The 15,736-nt window shown below is 40.4% G+C and overlaps 1 protein-coding gene across 1 annotated transcript in view; it reads right to left on the bottom strand.

Annotated features, from left to right (window-relative positions):
- Positions 1–15,736, bottom strand: part of LOC138267184 (extracellular calcium-sensing receptor-like) — a 38,852-nt gene that overhangs the window by 2,173 nt on the left and 20,943 nt on the right. Inside the window, exon 5 of the mRNA XM_069216034.1 lies at positions 252–375. Coding sequence (XP_069072135.1) covers positions 252–375 — 124 coding nt within the window. The remainder of the gene's footprint in view (positions 1–251; positions 376–15,736) is intronic.

Genomic DNA, 15,736 nt, shown 5'->3' with positions numbered 1-15,736 from the left:
TGCTTTACAAATCCTGTTTGATTAATTGGTTTGATTGACTGTAATGAGAAATAATTGCTTGTAAACACTGTTTTAACAAAGAACAGTGCTAAGATATTGAAACCAGAAACAGATTAATTGCCTTGTTAATTTGGCGAACCATAGCGAGCAAGCAAAGACAATCCACACAACGACTTTCTCATCAGCATTGGAGACAACCAATGGTGTCACCACTACTTTGAAAACAGAAGCCTCTGGTGTCTTCTATTTACCTGTTTCATTAGAAACTTCTCCTTCAGCACAGGGGACACAGTCAAAACAGCAGACTGGGTGTCCTTTCTGCAGAGCTTTCCTGTAGCCAGTTGAGCAGCTCTTGCTGCAGACAGAAAGCGGGACCTTGAGTATAGTTCAAAATGAAAATAATCCAATTTTTAATTAGTTGCATTGAAACTCTGGCTAATTTTGCCCACACAAGCTTTAAGAATAACAGGCTATCACAATGTGAATTATGTATTTGTTACACCAAAGCACCAAGAGACTGCATTAACCTTTTTGTTTTCTTTGGAGCTGCAATCAGTAAGTTAGTATAGTTTTTCCACAAATACTTAAAAAGAAAGAATATTTATCAATGAGTGGGAATTTCAGGATATTGCATTGCATGCCTATTGTCTCAAGTTATTGGCAAATGTTTTCTTTAATTCCTGCATTGTAGGAAACATGGCCATCTTCTGGAGTTTGTATTGGGGAATATCTATGAGCTGCATTGATAGGAGTGTTGAAACTGTCTTTATTCAAAACATGTTGCCATTAATGCAAACAGAACCATCTCTCTATTTGATATTTCATAGTTATCTCTTCATCCCTGCAAAGTGCCACAAAGTGGCTAGAAATATGCTCTTCTATGGACCCTTGAGATAGGTGTTTTATGTGTTTACTAATAGCTTAAATTTCATATCAATTCATGTTTTGTGGATTGGTGTTGGCATGTCCTACATGACAACACATTACAAGTTTTCCATTGTTGTTAGACTTGCCAGCCTTCAATGGTCTTCCCAAACTTTTTGCCTTCACCGCTCCTTTTTTTTACTTGTTTGTGCTTGCCTTCTCTGTCTCTGCACTTTACCATTGCTAACCAGTGCTGAAGTGCCTGTGCTCTCTCCGTAAAACATGGTAATATTTAATTTACTTGTAAATCTCCACGTAAAGGAGTACTAAATGTACCCAGGGCTTGCAAATTAAATACTATTCTTGGACCTACAGCACTTATTGTGCCACTCATTTAAGTAGCCCTTTTTAACCTGTTTCGGGCCTGCTAGTGTGTGCGTGTGTCAGTGTGTATGTGTGTGTGTGTTTGCGTTTGCCAGGCTTAAATCTTACTTCCTAATACATATCAGACATCCGTAGAGTAGTTTACATGTCCTGGTGGTGAAAAACCCATATCTTTGTTCTTCACTGAAAGGCTCGGCTCTTCCATAGAATAACAATGAGTTACATTATTATTATTATTATTATTATTATTATTATTATTATTATTATTATTATTATTATGATTATGATTATTATTACCTTATTAATATTGATCATTTCCAATTGGGAGCAGGTATGAAGTTCGTGTTTGGTGTCGGGTGCTGTTTGAAGTGCTGCATAAATACTTTACACACTGCCTTTAAGTTAAGCCTTACTGTGCTGAACCAAGCTACCAAAGGGTTAAGAACAGGTCAATTTGGAGTTTACTTGTGATTTCATCCTAACAGAAAATATGTTTGCTGCTTAAGTAGGATTTCACCCCCTTCAACCAGTAACCCCATTTCCAACAGTTTACTTATAAGTACCTAGTAAAGTGGTATACTGTTAAATTAAATGCTACTAGTGGGCCTGCAGGTCTTATTGTGTGCCCCAGGTAAGTACACCATTAAAACATGTCTCAGGTCTGCCATTGCAGTCTGCTAGCAGTTTGAAATCTTCATTTCAACTGGCAAAATAACCCCCTTGCCAAGCCTTAAACTCCCCTTTTAATACATATATGTCACCCCTAAGGTGGGCCCTAGGTAACCCATAGGGCAGGGTACATTGTAAGTAAAAAGCCGGGGATGTACTTTTGAGTTTTATATGTCCTAGTAGTGAAAAACTCTTAAATTCATTTTTCACTACTGTGAAGCCTACCTCTCCCATTGAACATTGGGTTGCCTTATTACATTTAATAAGTCCTAACTTTTTTATTGGGAACAGGTTAACAGTTCATGTTTGGTGTCCTTTGAAATTGTAATCAAAATCCTTTTTTTACTGTAAAGTTGGATTTTAAGTCACAATTTTGAAAATGCCACTATTTGAAAGTTAAAAATAAAGATGCACTAAATTACATGCTCTACTATTTCAAGAAATGTGTACAACAATATAACGTGCTGTCTTGTGTGCTCTATGTCCGAATGAGCACCGGTGCTACTATAATATTGCTGGTAGCAGAAACTTGTAACTAGTCCCCTCAGGATCAATCCAATTAGCTCTGAATAAAAAGGTGTATTACCAAGTTCTGCACATATAAATCTTATATACTTGAACAATAAAGTTCATACAATACAATATGTTGTCTTCTGACAACACATCCATTCCTTTGGAACATATCCTTTTTAATACGTTAATTACTTGAATGAGTTCCAATGTTCAAAACTTAAAAACCCAATGCATTTCCGGTTGACCTGACCCTTAATCAGGGGAAACTGCAAACAAACAAACAAACCATTTGGCTATACAGTTGTGGGATAAAAAACTCCACACCTCGTGAATCAATATACACAAATGTGACAAATTAAAAGACATTTCACAGTGTGCGTTGATACCCTTAGTGTTACACGGTCATTAAACATCACAGTTTCAAGGAGAATGGAAATCTGCTCATAGTACTACGGTGTCACCCTTGTGATAGTAAAAGCAGATATGCACTAATGAGTAGTGACTAATGTTATTGAAGCTTGACACTGTAATACTAACAGCAGATTACCATTGACACTTTCATTTTTCATGACATCGTAACACTATGGGTATTAAGGTATGTGGGCAACCAGTTTATTCAGAACTAAATGGATTTAGCCTGTGGGCCTATTAGTGATAGTGCATCTTGGAGCTGATTAGCGGTTTGTGCTACCAGCAATGTTACTTTTAGAAAGATGGCATTTTCCTGCCCTAGCCATTTGGTGCCTGCAGCCTGTTCCTTGTTCACATGACGAGGTGTATTTGACAGACTTTGTATAATCCTACCAGACAGCCACATAATAGAGGGTTTAGATGTGTCTTGATAGGTCATCACTGGCAGGATGAGGGGACCTATCTGGGCACAGCCCCATTTGCAACTCAATAGGCTGTGTCCTGCCTTCACGCAAGGGACTTCACACCCCCTGTAGTAAGGCTGGAGCCAGTACAACAGATTCAGGAAACATCACACACTTTAAAGGGCATTCTCTAGAGAACCTTCTCCTACTACAAAGGAGGCATCAGGTATAAGAATGTGGCCCTCAGACCAACTTTTCAGTCCGCTTCTGGACCTGTGAAATACTAAGAAGAAAGATTGTTGTGCTTCACTGCTGCAGGAAGGATTGCTACTCTGCTGCCCTGCTACTCTGCTGCCCTGCTGCCCTGATACAGACGTGTAAAGAGTTCGACTGCACCTTGAATGCAGAACCTCCAGAGTAACTGTAAGGGTAAGTTGGCGGCCTCCCTATCAGAGCCTTAGCAACATAACAGGCTTCTTTAATTTTGAACCTACACCTGAACTCTTACTTACTTTGTACTGCAAGTGGTCCCTTCCAGTCCTGGATCCTTCAAACTGGTGTTAAAGTTGACCAGATAGCCAAAATCCAAAACTTTTTAGCTAAAAAGTTCTCTGAGAACCAGAGAAGACTGGGACGTCTCTGCTCACAGATCCACCTGAGGTGCATTGCAGGTTGGTCTGACTTTCCACCAGCTCCTGCTGCGTTCTTCTTTGCAGCAGCAAATCCTGTTTAGTGGCCCCTCTGAGAAGGGATATCTGACCTTGTGAAGCCTCTTTGGCTACAGTCTGCAGCCTTGTCCTGTTGGAGATGTTCAACTTCGATTTCAACAACTAAGTCTAAACATAGAAATCTTCACTGAGACCTTATGCAGTGGCTCTCTGACAATGCCTCCTCCTCAGACATCATCTTGACTCACTGAATTCAACCCTCTCAGACTTTTTCAAAATTTCTTCTAAGTCTGGAGGTAAACCAAGACTGGGCCTGATACACGCCTTTTATCCGAACCGTACTCCATCGCGGTCAGCCTTAACTTTTGACTTTGCCCAGTTCTCACAAGACCAGACACCCGCGGGTGGCACTTTGTTCTTTTTGGTGCTATTTTTCACTTTGACTATTAGAAATTCATAACTCTGATTCTATTAATTGGATTTTTGTTGTTTTGGTGTCAATTAATTTATTAAAATGTTCTATGTTTCTCTAAATTAGTGTGGGATTTTTCTTGAGTGAGATTTTCACTTTGTCAATGTTTGTGTGTTGCATAAATACTTTACACATTGCCTCTAGGATAGGCGTTCCTGTTTTGTGCCAACCTACCAGAAGGTTAAGCAAAGGTTAATTTAGTAACTTTTGTTGTTTACCCTGACAGGGGTTGTCACTGTTGCTTGAACGGGGTTGACACTCCACTCAACCAACAACCTAATATTGTGGACCCATTGTGTTTTAGTCACCAGTACATACACAAATGATTGTCTTGTGATTTCTTAGATGTTCTTTGGAGGGCACAGCATGAGCAAGTGGTCTAGGTATCACTGGACAACTTACACAAAGTCATAAAGTATTTGGCTGAATTCCAGGCTTATATGGACATAATGGCACACTGCAGGCACATATTTTGAGGCTGCAACTACCTTTCCTCAGCAAAACAATTAGAGGCTCTCACACCTGACTGTACTTGAACATGGACGTAAATATAATTTCTTGAAATTAGAATCTCTCAGTTTCCACACCCATATTTGTGATCAGATTCTCTGTAAAGGTTTCTTCAGAGATTATTAAAGAAAGCTCTATGTTTCCTTGAGCTCTGTATAATGAAAACACTGTGGCAAAATACCTGCTGCTTGAACCTGACATGTCATTCACCCAACAAATAGGACGTTCAAGGCAACTGTCAAAAGCAGGTGACGTGGTAATATCGATTAAGAGAAACAAACACAAAAAGAGGAATGAATAGGGGTTAAAAAGAAATACTGAGTCCCCATTCAACGATATGTCACCGCTAATCATTCTACATTCTGAAGAGTTGCAATCCACATTATCAGAAGAGTATGGCTCAGCAGTTCATGTCTACTTGAAATCAAAGATTTAGGGCCTCATTATTAGTGTGGCGGTCCTAGGACCGCCACTCATGCTATGACGGTCGGGCTGCCACACTCTGGGCAGTCCGACCACCCAATTAAAACTTAAGCCGAGGGACCAGCAGAAAGACCACTGTCCCCACCAGGAACACCAAATTCTGATGGGGTGAAGGCAGTCAGGTTTGTAACTAGCCAGGGTAGTGGTGAACTCAGCGCCACCTGGCTGATTACAACCCCACTTTCTGCCAGCCTTTTTATGGCCGGTACCCCACCATGAAAAGGCTGATGGAAAGCAAGTGCTGGGGGCCACAAGGAGGCACCTGCAAAGCCCATGCCCATGGCCAGCCCTGTGGGAACATTGTAATACGCACGAGGGGGGGCCACCACCATGGCGGTGGCATCGTCCCTGCGACTTTGGTGGTCCCATGGTGGGACACAAAAAGGGTTGCAAAACACAAAAACACTGTGAACAATAGCTGTTTGTGTCTTGTTGCTCCTGTACATTTGCACTATTTATTTGATATAAATGAAGCATCTTATAAAGTAGATCAACTATTTGAACTAAAATGTCAGTAACTCTCTTCAAGCATGGAAAGCACTAGCTCCAATGTAGACTTCCCACAATTGTTTTTATTTAAATATAAACTATCTTTGTTCTAAGGGAATCATTTTGAGTGCATAAAGCGGAAGCCCTAGCATAAATCAGAAGAATCACAGCCCTGCTAAACCTGCAGTCCCCTCATTATCAATTTGGTGTTGTGAAACTGGATCATTTTCACAGGCAGACCCAAAACTCCCTCACCATCATACACCTGCAACCGACAGGGCTACTGGGACAATATATTGGATGGCTCTCCCTGTTTATGTCAACCCTTTCAATGTATATTTTTCATGCCCAGGCACTGCATCTGTGGTGGGAAAGTGAGCAAAGCCTTCATGCTCAGGGTGAAAACGTCCTGCGCATCAGGTCACTTGATTTATTGTTTTGCAGAATTAAACCTCTGTTTTGGGTGTTTGTTTCTGCAAAAGGAAAATTGTTGGCCAGCTGCCAAGACATGGTAGCCATCTGAAATTACATTTTTGGCAAATGTGCTCCCATTATTTTGGTGATTGTTTTTTTTCTGGAAAATAGTCTCTGCCTAGGCATTGGCTGGTGGGATTGCTGCATGTCTGCCAAACCTTAAATGGCAGCTTCAACAAGTAGGAAATAGACACTGGTAAATTTAATTTTAAGACAATGACATCCATCGTCCATGGCATCAGGAAGAGAATTGCACAAAAGAGGAAATCTGGAGAGACTGACATAGTTGGTGAATGGTTCCAAGCAACAATGGATGACTTTATAGCCATAAGTTATGGTACAGCCAATTTAATGATTGCTTATATGACTGTAAAAAGACATAATATAAAAAAGTTGATTCGCTTTTAAGCTATCAAACATTCCCATCATACAACAGCAAAAAACACAGGGTCATTGGTGGGCAGTCCACTCTTCTGCCTACCATATTTATAGATCTTGCTGCCTAATGGGGATCTTTGTTCCTTCATTGCACCCACCAGTGCAAGGGATGGATATGAAGCTGACGCCATGCTTTTTTTCATCCACCCAAAAATCATTTTCAATTTACTGAAGCAATTTCCTAATTAGGAGTTTGTTAGAGGAAAATGAAAATGATTGGTTGTGATTTATAAGGGTCTTCTCCCTGTATTCGGGTTCCACTGTTCGTTTCTCTGCCCGAAGATGAAGACATGAGGAGTGAGTACTTTTACGCCTTCAGTACATGATTACAGAATGTATCCATGGCTAAGGAATCTTTTATTGTCAACTAATTCCTTACATTACCTTATATAACACCTGACTACCACGACCTCAGGTCAAGCAAGTTTTATCACAAATATTCAACAGCTGGTATTGTTTTACCTGAATTTGCATATAGGAGAGTAGATACTAGATACCAGACTAACCTTCCCTCTGAATGCATCCCAATCGAAAGGGTGTGAAACATTTTACTCGTCCAACATCCAACCTCACCCTAAATCAAGATAAACCTGTATATTTTCCTTGGTAGATGCCATCTTAAGAAGCTATTTCTGGAAATTGTTACCTCTTGCCTAACTTTCCTCCACATAATACAATTCCTAAGGGTGTATCCCATATCTCACAACCCATATAGTCTTTGCTTTATAGGAAGATAAGGCACATCAAGCTGAGAGATAAAGCAAGCAACTCCCTGAGCTACATTGGTCAGTGCTATATCGGTCTTCTATGCCACCTGAATGACCTAGATCAACCAAGCCCAGATAAACAAAGAAGACAGTCACACTCATGTATCCAAGATAATAGTTTGGTGGATAGGGCTACAGTACCAACAAACAGAGGGATTTGCCAGAATTTGGTACCCAGACCCACTCCTGTGAGATTAATGCAAAGACTTTCAACAGTTTAAATGGGGAACCAACCTACCCCAGTCTAGTAGATATTGAGTAATATGTGTAACAAAATAAAAATGTGTTAGACCCTCCTACCCTTCGTCACCTTTACTCTGTTCAAAACTATGTTAATCAAAATCTTTGAGTATTTTAAAACACAAGCTGTAGTTGAAATTTTATAGAAAGTATATAACAACTACACAAATATCTAAACACAGTGTATTAGCTTTCCAATCCTTGCTAAATGTAAAAAAAAAAAAGAATGTAATGGACAATTTAAAAAAAATATTTTATAATAGCCTTTTTTGTTCCTTTTTTCATATTTTATGTGTTATGTTTAGAAACCTGAATTCAGTAAAAGGCACAAAAAATGTTTTTGGTCATTGAGCATGCATTCCTAACATCTTCAAGGTGAAGGCAAAATAAATTTCTTAAAAAGAGAAGCCAACCGTCCTGCATGTGGACCATAACTTAGGGGGCAACACAGCATGCAGCACTTGTAGTTTACAATTGCTTCTATATTTTAATATTTCACTACTTGATTTTACTAAGCCTTCCTTTTCATGCCGGCACAAGTATACATTTCAGTGGTAATATCTGCAGCCTACGTTTTATGTACAATGAGCAAAATGGAACACACTTTATGCGCTCTAAACATGATTCTATACCCAAATCAGCCTTAGTTTCCAGGTTCTTATAAACCTTTTAGCAGCAAGTTCTTCTGTTTACAGTGCCTTAATTTCCCTTCCAATCCACTGTTTTTGCACAAGGAACTCAAGTCTTCCCATTATTTATCAAATCCCAAAACACAATTGGTTTTCTCAGCAAGGGCAAGCCTTGGGGACCGGGGTTCATCTCTTAGTACCATGAAGTTTGACATTGCAAGCAAATATACTGATGCTGCTTGTCTCAACCACAATTTCATCTAGTAAACTGGTTTGGAAGATCAATGTCTTTAGTTACCCTTACAACCAGTTCCAGTCGTAACTGCTAAAATTGTGTTCAGTGAACAAATAGTACATAAAAGCTAGAAAAACGTATTTTCTGCCACCTACGGTTTCTTGCTGTTGTTATGGCATGATAGTTTGCTCCATAACATTCTTACAATACCATTTTAGCATTAAAAATATGAGTTACCCCATTGAGGGGGTAGAGCCAGTACTTTGAGCAGGTGGTTGCAGGTGGGGCCCACCACACATATTTTTGAGGACCAATACTTATCTTTCCTCAACAGACTTTGACCCAGAGAAAGAGAGTGAAGAAAGTCAAGGGAGGAAGGAGAAAAAAAGATGGTACAACTGTGACCAAGAAAGAAAGCAGGAACCTTCAAGAGTGAGGTAAAGGGCCGGTGAGCGTGTGGTGGTGGGTTAAAATGACTTGAGATGGTATTTGGCATCCTGCCATTTGGTTGCACTGGTTGTGGGCCTGTGTGCAAAACTTTGGACACCAGACTTATCATTTTACAATTTAAGCACCAGGTGGAGCCAAGCCTGTTTTTCAATCTTTTAAATCCCTCTGCCACTTGATTCAGAGCTCTGACCTATTTCTCAATTCGTGGTCACCGTGACAACAATCTAACAAACCCCAAACCAAGGCAATCAAAACCACCTTCTAGTTTCACTATTCAGCCATTAATGTTAAATATATGTTCTGATTTTGCTTTTCCTCCTACTGCCATCACTTTAGCTTTGGCTTTAATTATAATTAGCCTTTTCATCAACCAATATCTAGTTACCCCATCAAGTAAGACAGGCATTAAACATTTAGATTGACTCACTATTACCACATCATCTATGAATATCATACCTTGATGTGCCTATTAAGCAGCATTGGATAATCAAGGTATACATTATTCAAGTATGCCTCCAAGTCATTAAAAAGCACACCTGCCCTACCCTAGCTGTCACTGGGATAGGTTGTGCCTTCCTCCAAGTGACATTAATTATAATACATGCATTGTCTTGATATGCAGTAGCTGGGTCAATTGCATTAGACCAGGGTCTAACTTCCTTTTTTGTAATCCTATCCTACACAGTGTAGTACAATTTATTGAATCAAATAGTGACTTTAAGTTTACAAAACCCAATAACCATATAGAAGACGCCACACAGTGCAATGAAGAAATTATCAAGAATACATAAAGTGGAGCAATAGATATTACTTAATTTATGCTCAAAATATATTTATTTGGGAATTATACTGATTAAGCTCATTATGATCTTCATATGTGCTGTTTACAAATAGTAATGGTTGTGATTCTCTCTCAAATAAACATAGGTCACTTTTTCCTATGTGGGAGATTCTGACTGCTAATTCTGTCGACAATAAGTGTGCAATATTTGCTATAAAGTTAGAAATCAAAAGCTGGTTGTAAGCACATAAACATCACAGTATAATAAAGGAAATTTGTTGAGAAGATCAGCAAAATATTAAAATATGGGTTCCAGTCTCCGCTATATTCACATTCAATTGGTATTTATAATTTCCACAGTGTCTTAAATGTTGGATATCTAGCAACCCAGAGTTGATGGGACACTCATTCTTTTACTTCACATTTATGAAGAACAAATCTTAATGGAGACAATTATTTGAAAAGCTTCTGACCATATTTCAAAAGTGGGATGGTGAGCCCACCAAATAAAACCACACATTACTTGCTTTGAGCTCTGCACTGAGTTAACATGCAGATACATAGGCAGGGGAATCATAAGTGAACCTTGGAAACACTTCTTCCACTTCTACTGATGAGTAGAGGATATCAGGAAAGGGGCAAGAGTCTACAACGATGAGAGGAAGGTGGGCAGAGGGCGGGATCGTTCTTACCATTCAGCTTGCCTGCACTTACAGACTGATCTTAAGAAGCCCTTGTTTGGACTCTGGTGGGGGGAAAGAGAGCTTTTTGTGACTCTGAGTCACAGTTTCCGGACTCCTTGGACTGACCTGAGGCTTGCGTGGAGGCATGTTTGGTAGCAGGGAAGCTAAGGAGGGAACACATGCGGTGGAGTTAGGAAGGTTAATAAATACTGGGACACATTACATTTACTGGGCATTCCAATTTGTCAGAGAGGTTTTCATGTTTGACCAGTGAAAAGGGGACATCAACTTGACACTGACAGTAACCGGCCAGAGCAAAACCACAAAGGTGGCATTAGTTTAGTTATATACTCTTAGGTTCATTCCTATACTCTTTTATGCACATTGTGCATAGTGTTTGTTTGTGTGTTTGTTTTTATTAACAATTTTAAAATACAACATGCTCCTCTTCATAAAATTTAAATATTCTAAAAGGCAAAAATTTAAATTTGCTTTCTTATGACTGATTTCCTTAATTTTTTTATGTAAAAATGCAATGTATACAGAATATGCAACTTGCCCTTTCCCTTACTTACTTCTGCAAAATGCTATTATTAGTGTACAAATACATTTATAACCATGCAAAAAGCAGACCTCATATTCCTTTCCCAAGATATAGGGTAGAGATTTTTTTTATGGTAAATACAATGAAAACAAGGTTTGGATCATCAGAGCGAGTTATTCTGAAAAGATTACATGTAGAGAGACCTGTGATTGGGAAAAAAACAATTCTGTTTGTGCAAATATACAACTACAGCAAGAATATTTGTGCCAAATACAATTATCTTTGGGCAAAATGTAATTCAATTTGTGCACACTAGTAGTAAAAGATGTGCAAAATACAATTATATTTGTGAAAAAATACCATTATAGCTGAAGGGAAAGCACATACAGAAAGGGACCATCCTGTTCCTGGTTCACTAGTGACTGGCCCCAAAAACAAGTGGCAAAAACAACATAAATCATGGACCTGTGGTCAGTTCTCAGTGTTCCATTAATCTTCATCTAATAGGATGGACTGATCGATTGTGCTATCTGTTCTGTAACTACCGACAACAATTTACCTACAGCATAGCACAATGTGATATTTTTAAACCTTAAAAATACTGCCATTCGAACATAGATATGACGAACCTGTAACATTCTAAAAATGGGTAGCAGCAAACTTCTGTTTTTATCAAAGCTTGTGCAAAATATAGTTATATGCAGGAAGGACAACTGAGCATTTTCACAGGAGGGACACATACCACTTACCATCCCAGTCTGTCTAACCAATTTCCACTTTAAAAAGGCTGGGACCTGCCCCAGGGTAAACTTCATGACCCACGTCCTACGATAGCAACTTTTTATGTCCTGCAGGTAGGGTTGGGTATGCCCACCATGATATAACTCCATGAAGTGAAACAAACTGTCTCTTTTGCACACTTTCTTTAAATAGTCCTTCCAGGAACACTTGTTTACTAGGTGTTTAAATATTTGTTTCTGCTGGGCTACAGACATATCTTGTAATTTGTACCATGCTGGAATACCAAGAGAAGACTTGATGTCTAGGAGGTTAACAACCCATTGGCCTACATAGGTCTCCTGCAGGTAAAATGTTATTATTTGTCGAAAGGAGCCCTCTTCTGCCTTGAGGAGTCTGGACCAATAGTTGAGGATCCACTGTTTATATTCAAATGATATATTTGTAAAGTTCAGTTCTAATCTCGAGAGTTGTTTAGAGGTCCCCAGGGCAAGCCCAGCCATATTTTTCAGATATTCATTTCTATAGTCTGCAACTTATTAATATATTTTGCTGGCATAACCTCACTGTCGTACAGTAATAAATTTACAATTTTTGCATTATAGGAATCTCTTAAAACGTCAATGGACTTATGGCCCAGAGCAAGGTCCAACCTATGTAAAGCACTAGCAACAGCCTTAGAATGAACTTCCTGAAGATCTATATGGGGTTTAAAATTTAGGTTACATCTTAAAACCAGGCCTAAATACCTGTATTATTTAATCACCCCACTGGAACATCACTAAGCCAACACTTAAACCTACTGGGCTGCACCCTTCCTTTAGAAAAGACAATAACTTTTGTTTTAGCCATCTTTATTTTCGGATCATTGGACTTACAGTATTCAGCAAAAACATCCAGTTGCCTCTGAAGGCCTACCGGTGTAAGGTCCAACAACAGTATCATCAGCATTAAACAATACTGTCACGACTCACGTGCTGCTTGCGCCTGGATTTTGCAGATCTGGTGGCGTGAATCTTCAATGTTCGGCTTTGGCCCAAAAAGGGGCGACTCTTTCTGGTAGCCACGGTGCTGTAGGCAATGGAGACACCAAGAACAGACCGTGCCCTTCAGAAAGTAGCGCCAGAGGGAAAAACCCCTTCCAAAGGGGAAAAACCTCCAAACAGGAAAAGTCCTGGAGAAAAACAAGAACAACAAACAGGAATCCAAAAGGAGCAAAAATCAGAAAATACAGAATGCTGAGTCCAAAACCAAAAGGCAAGGAAATCAGGAGCGAAGACACCAACTGAGCAGAAAGTGTTGCAGCGCAAGGAAAGAGGAAAAACACAGCCCTTATATACCAACAAACAGGAAGTGACCCACAGGAAGTAAAAGGACACCATCTTAGATAGGGAAACAATATATAGAACAGAATAGTAGAGGAACCATAGAGAATAGGGAACAAGGAATGCTGGGAAAGCACAGGAATCTGGGAAGGAGGAAAAGACATAAAGAAAGGCACACAACAGACTGCAAACAGAAGAAAGGACAAAGAAACGAAGAAAAACAGGTAAGAGGGTTCAGAGACCCCTGGGACAGTGAAAGGCAGAAGGAAGAACGAGGCCCCAAGCAAATCTGGGGCCTCGAAACGCGCAGGAGAGGCTGGGGGCGCGCCGCGTCTTAATAACGCGGTGCGGGGCCCGAGCCGAACGCCCGGCCGAAGTCGAGCTCTCGGCTCGCGCCGCACCGCGCGGCGCGACAGTAGGTCCCCCTCCCGAAGGCCCAGGTTTAAGAGGGAATAAACAGTGAAAGCGTTGAGTCAGGAGAGGAGCGTGAACGGAAGAGGCATCTTCCCATGAACATTCACTGAGAGGATAACCCTTCCAATGAATCAGATACTGAAGTCGTTTATGAAAAAGACGAGAGTCACAGATTTCCTGCACTTCATATTCAGGAGCATCATTCACAAGGACAGGAGGTGGACAAGGAAACTGACGTGAGTAAGGATCAGGCACATAAGGTTTAAGCTGAGAAACATGAAAAACCGGATGGATCTTCCATGTATGGGGTAAGTGAAGACGGACAGTGACAGGATTGACCAACTGGAGAATACGGAAAGGCCCATAGTAACGAGGTGTGAACTTGTTTTGAGAGAGACGTGAGGGCAAGAATTTGGAGGAGAGCCAGACTTTATCTTGCAGATGATAATTTGGATTGGTTGTACGTCTCTTGTCTGCAGCCTTCTTCATATACTTCTTGGTATGTAACAAATTAGATCGAATTAGTTTATGGAGTTGGAGAAGGCGTTTGGAGAAATAGTTAATAGCAGGTAGAGGAGAGTTGGATTGTGGAGAAGTAGGGAAAGAGGTAGGATGAAAACCATAGGAACAGAAAAAGGGAGTGACCTTGGAGGCACTATGGACTGAGTTATTGTAGGAAAATTCAGCTAAAGAGAGGTAAGTGCTCCAGTTACTTTGGGTAGAATTGCAAAAGCATCGAAGATATTGCTCTAGTCCTTGGTTCAGACGCTCAGTCTGTCCGTTGGTCTGAGGATGGAACCCTGAAGACAGGGCTCTATTCATATTCAGTGTTTTACAAAAATGCTTCCAAAATCGGGAGATGTACTGAGGTCCTCTATCAGAGATTATGGTATGTGGAAGTCCATGGAGACGGAAGACATGATCTATGAATATTTGACCTAGTTCTTGGGAAGTAGGCAGCTTTTTTAGGCCAGTGAAATGAGCCATCTTTGTGAAAGAATCCACTGTGACCATGATAACCCGGTTTCCTGCTGATGGTGGGAGCGAACACATAAAATCAGTAGAGATAGTATGCCATGGGGCCGATGGAACAGGCAAAGGTTGTAGTAATCCTGCCGGTCTGGTGTGAGGTATTTTGACTTGGGCACATATGGGACAGGCCTGAACGTATCTTTCCACATCCAGTTTCCAGGTAGGCCACCAAAAAAATCGTGAAAGTAATTCTTGTGTGGCTTTGATGCCTCTGTGACCAGCTACAGGGGAATCATGGCACATTTGTAATGCTTTCTTTTGCACCTTGTTTGTAGGGAGGAATATCAGGTCTTGGTAATAAAAATATCCTTGTTTCTTGTACAATAATGGTCTTAGTTCTTCTATGTCATGGTCCGATAGGTTGGCGTATTCTTGTTGTACTTCTTCCAGGAAAGACTGAGCCACTCCAATGATCTTACTGGGTTCTAGAAGATACTGGGATGAGGAAGGAGAACACTCTGGATATCGGCGAGACAGAGCATCAGCCAGAATGTTTTGGGATCCTGGAATATATGTAATATAAAAATCGTACTGACTGAAGAAAAAGGCCCAGCGGGCCTGACGACTATTCTGGCATACAAAATTTCTTAAACATTGTAAATTACGGTGGTCTGTCCTCACCTCAAATGGTTCCTTGGAACCCATCAGAAACTGCCTCCACTCAAGGCAGGCTGTTTTCAGAGCCAATAATTCCCTTTCAAGTACGGAATAATGTTGTTCAGCTGTGGAAAGGATATGAGACAAATAGAAAACAGGATGTTCAAGGCCATCATCCTCTTGTCGTTGGAGTAAGACAGCTCCGATGGCTCTCTCAGAAGCATCAGTTACTACTATAAATTGCTTGGTGGTATCTGGATGTCTTAAGATGGGGGCTTGGGTGAAGGCTCTCTTTAAGCTTTGAAAGGCTGCTTCAGCAGCCTCAGTCCAGACAAACCCCTTCTTTAAATTGTCCTTCTTTAAGGTGTGAGTTATGTGGCTAGTCTGTCTGGCAAAGTCTAGAATGAATTGTCGATAGAAGTTTGCTAAACCTAGGAAACATTGTGTTTCTTTTATGGTAGAAGGAGAAGGCCACTCTAGGATAGCTTGTACCTTTTCTTGGTCCATAGCTATGCCGGTGGG

The sequence above is a fragment of the Pleurodeles waltl genome, chromosome 12 (genome assembly GCF_031143425.1).
Source record: "Pleurodeles waltl isolate 20211129_DDA chromosome 12, aPleWal1.hap1.20221129, whole genome shotgun sequence".
NCBI lineage: Eukaryota > Metazoa > Chordata > Amphibia > Caudata > Salamandridae > Pleurodeles > Pleurodeles waltl.
Note: the sequence above shows the minus strand (reverse complement) of the source record. Positions and strands in the feature narration are given on the sequence as shown.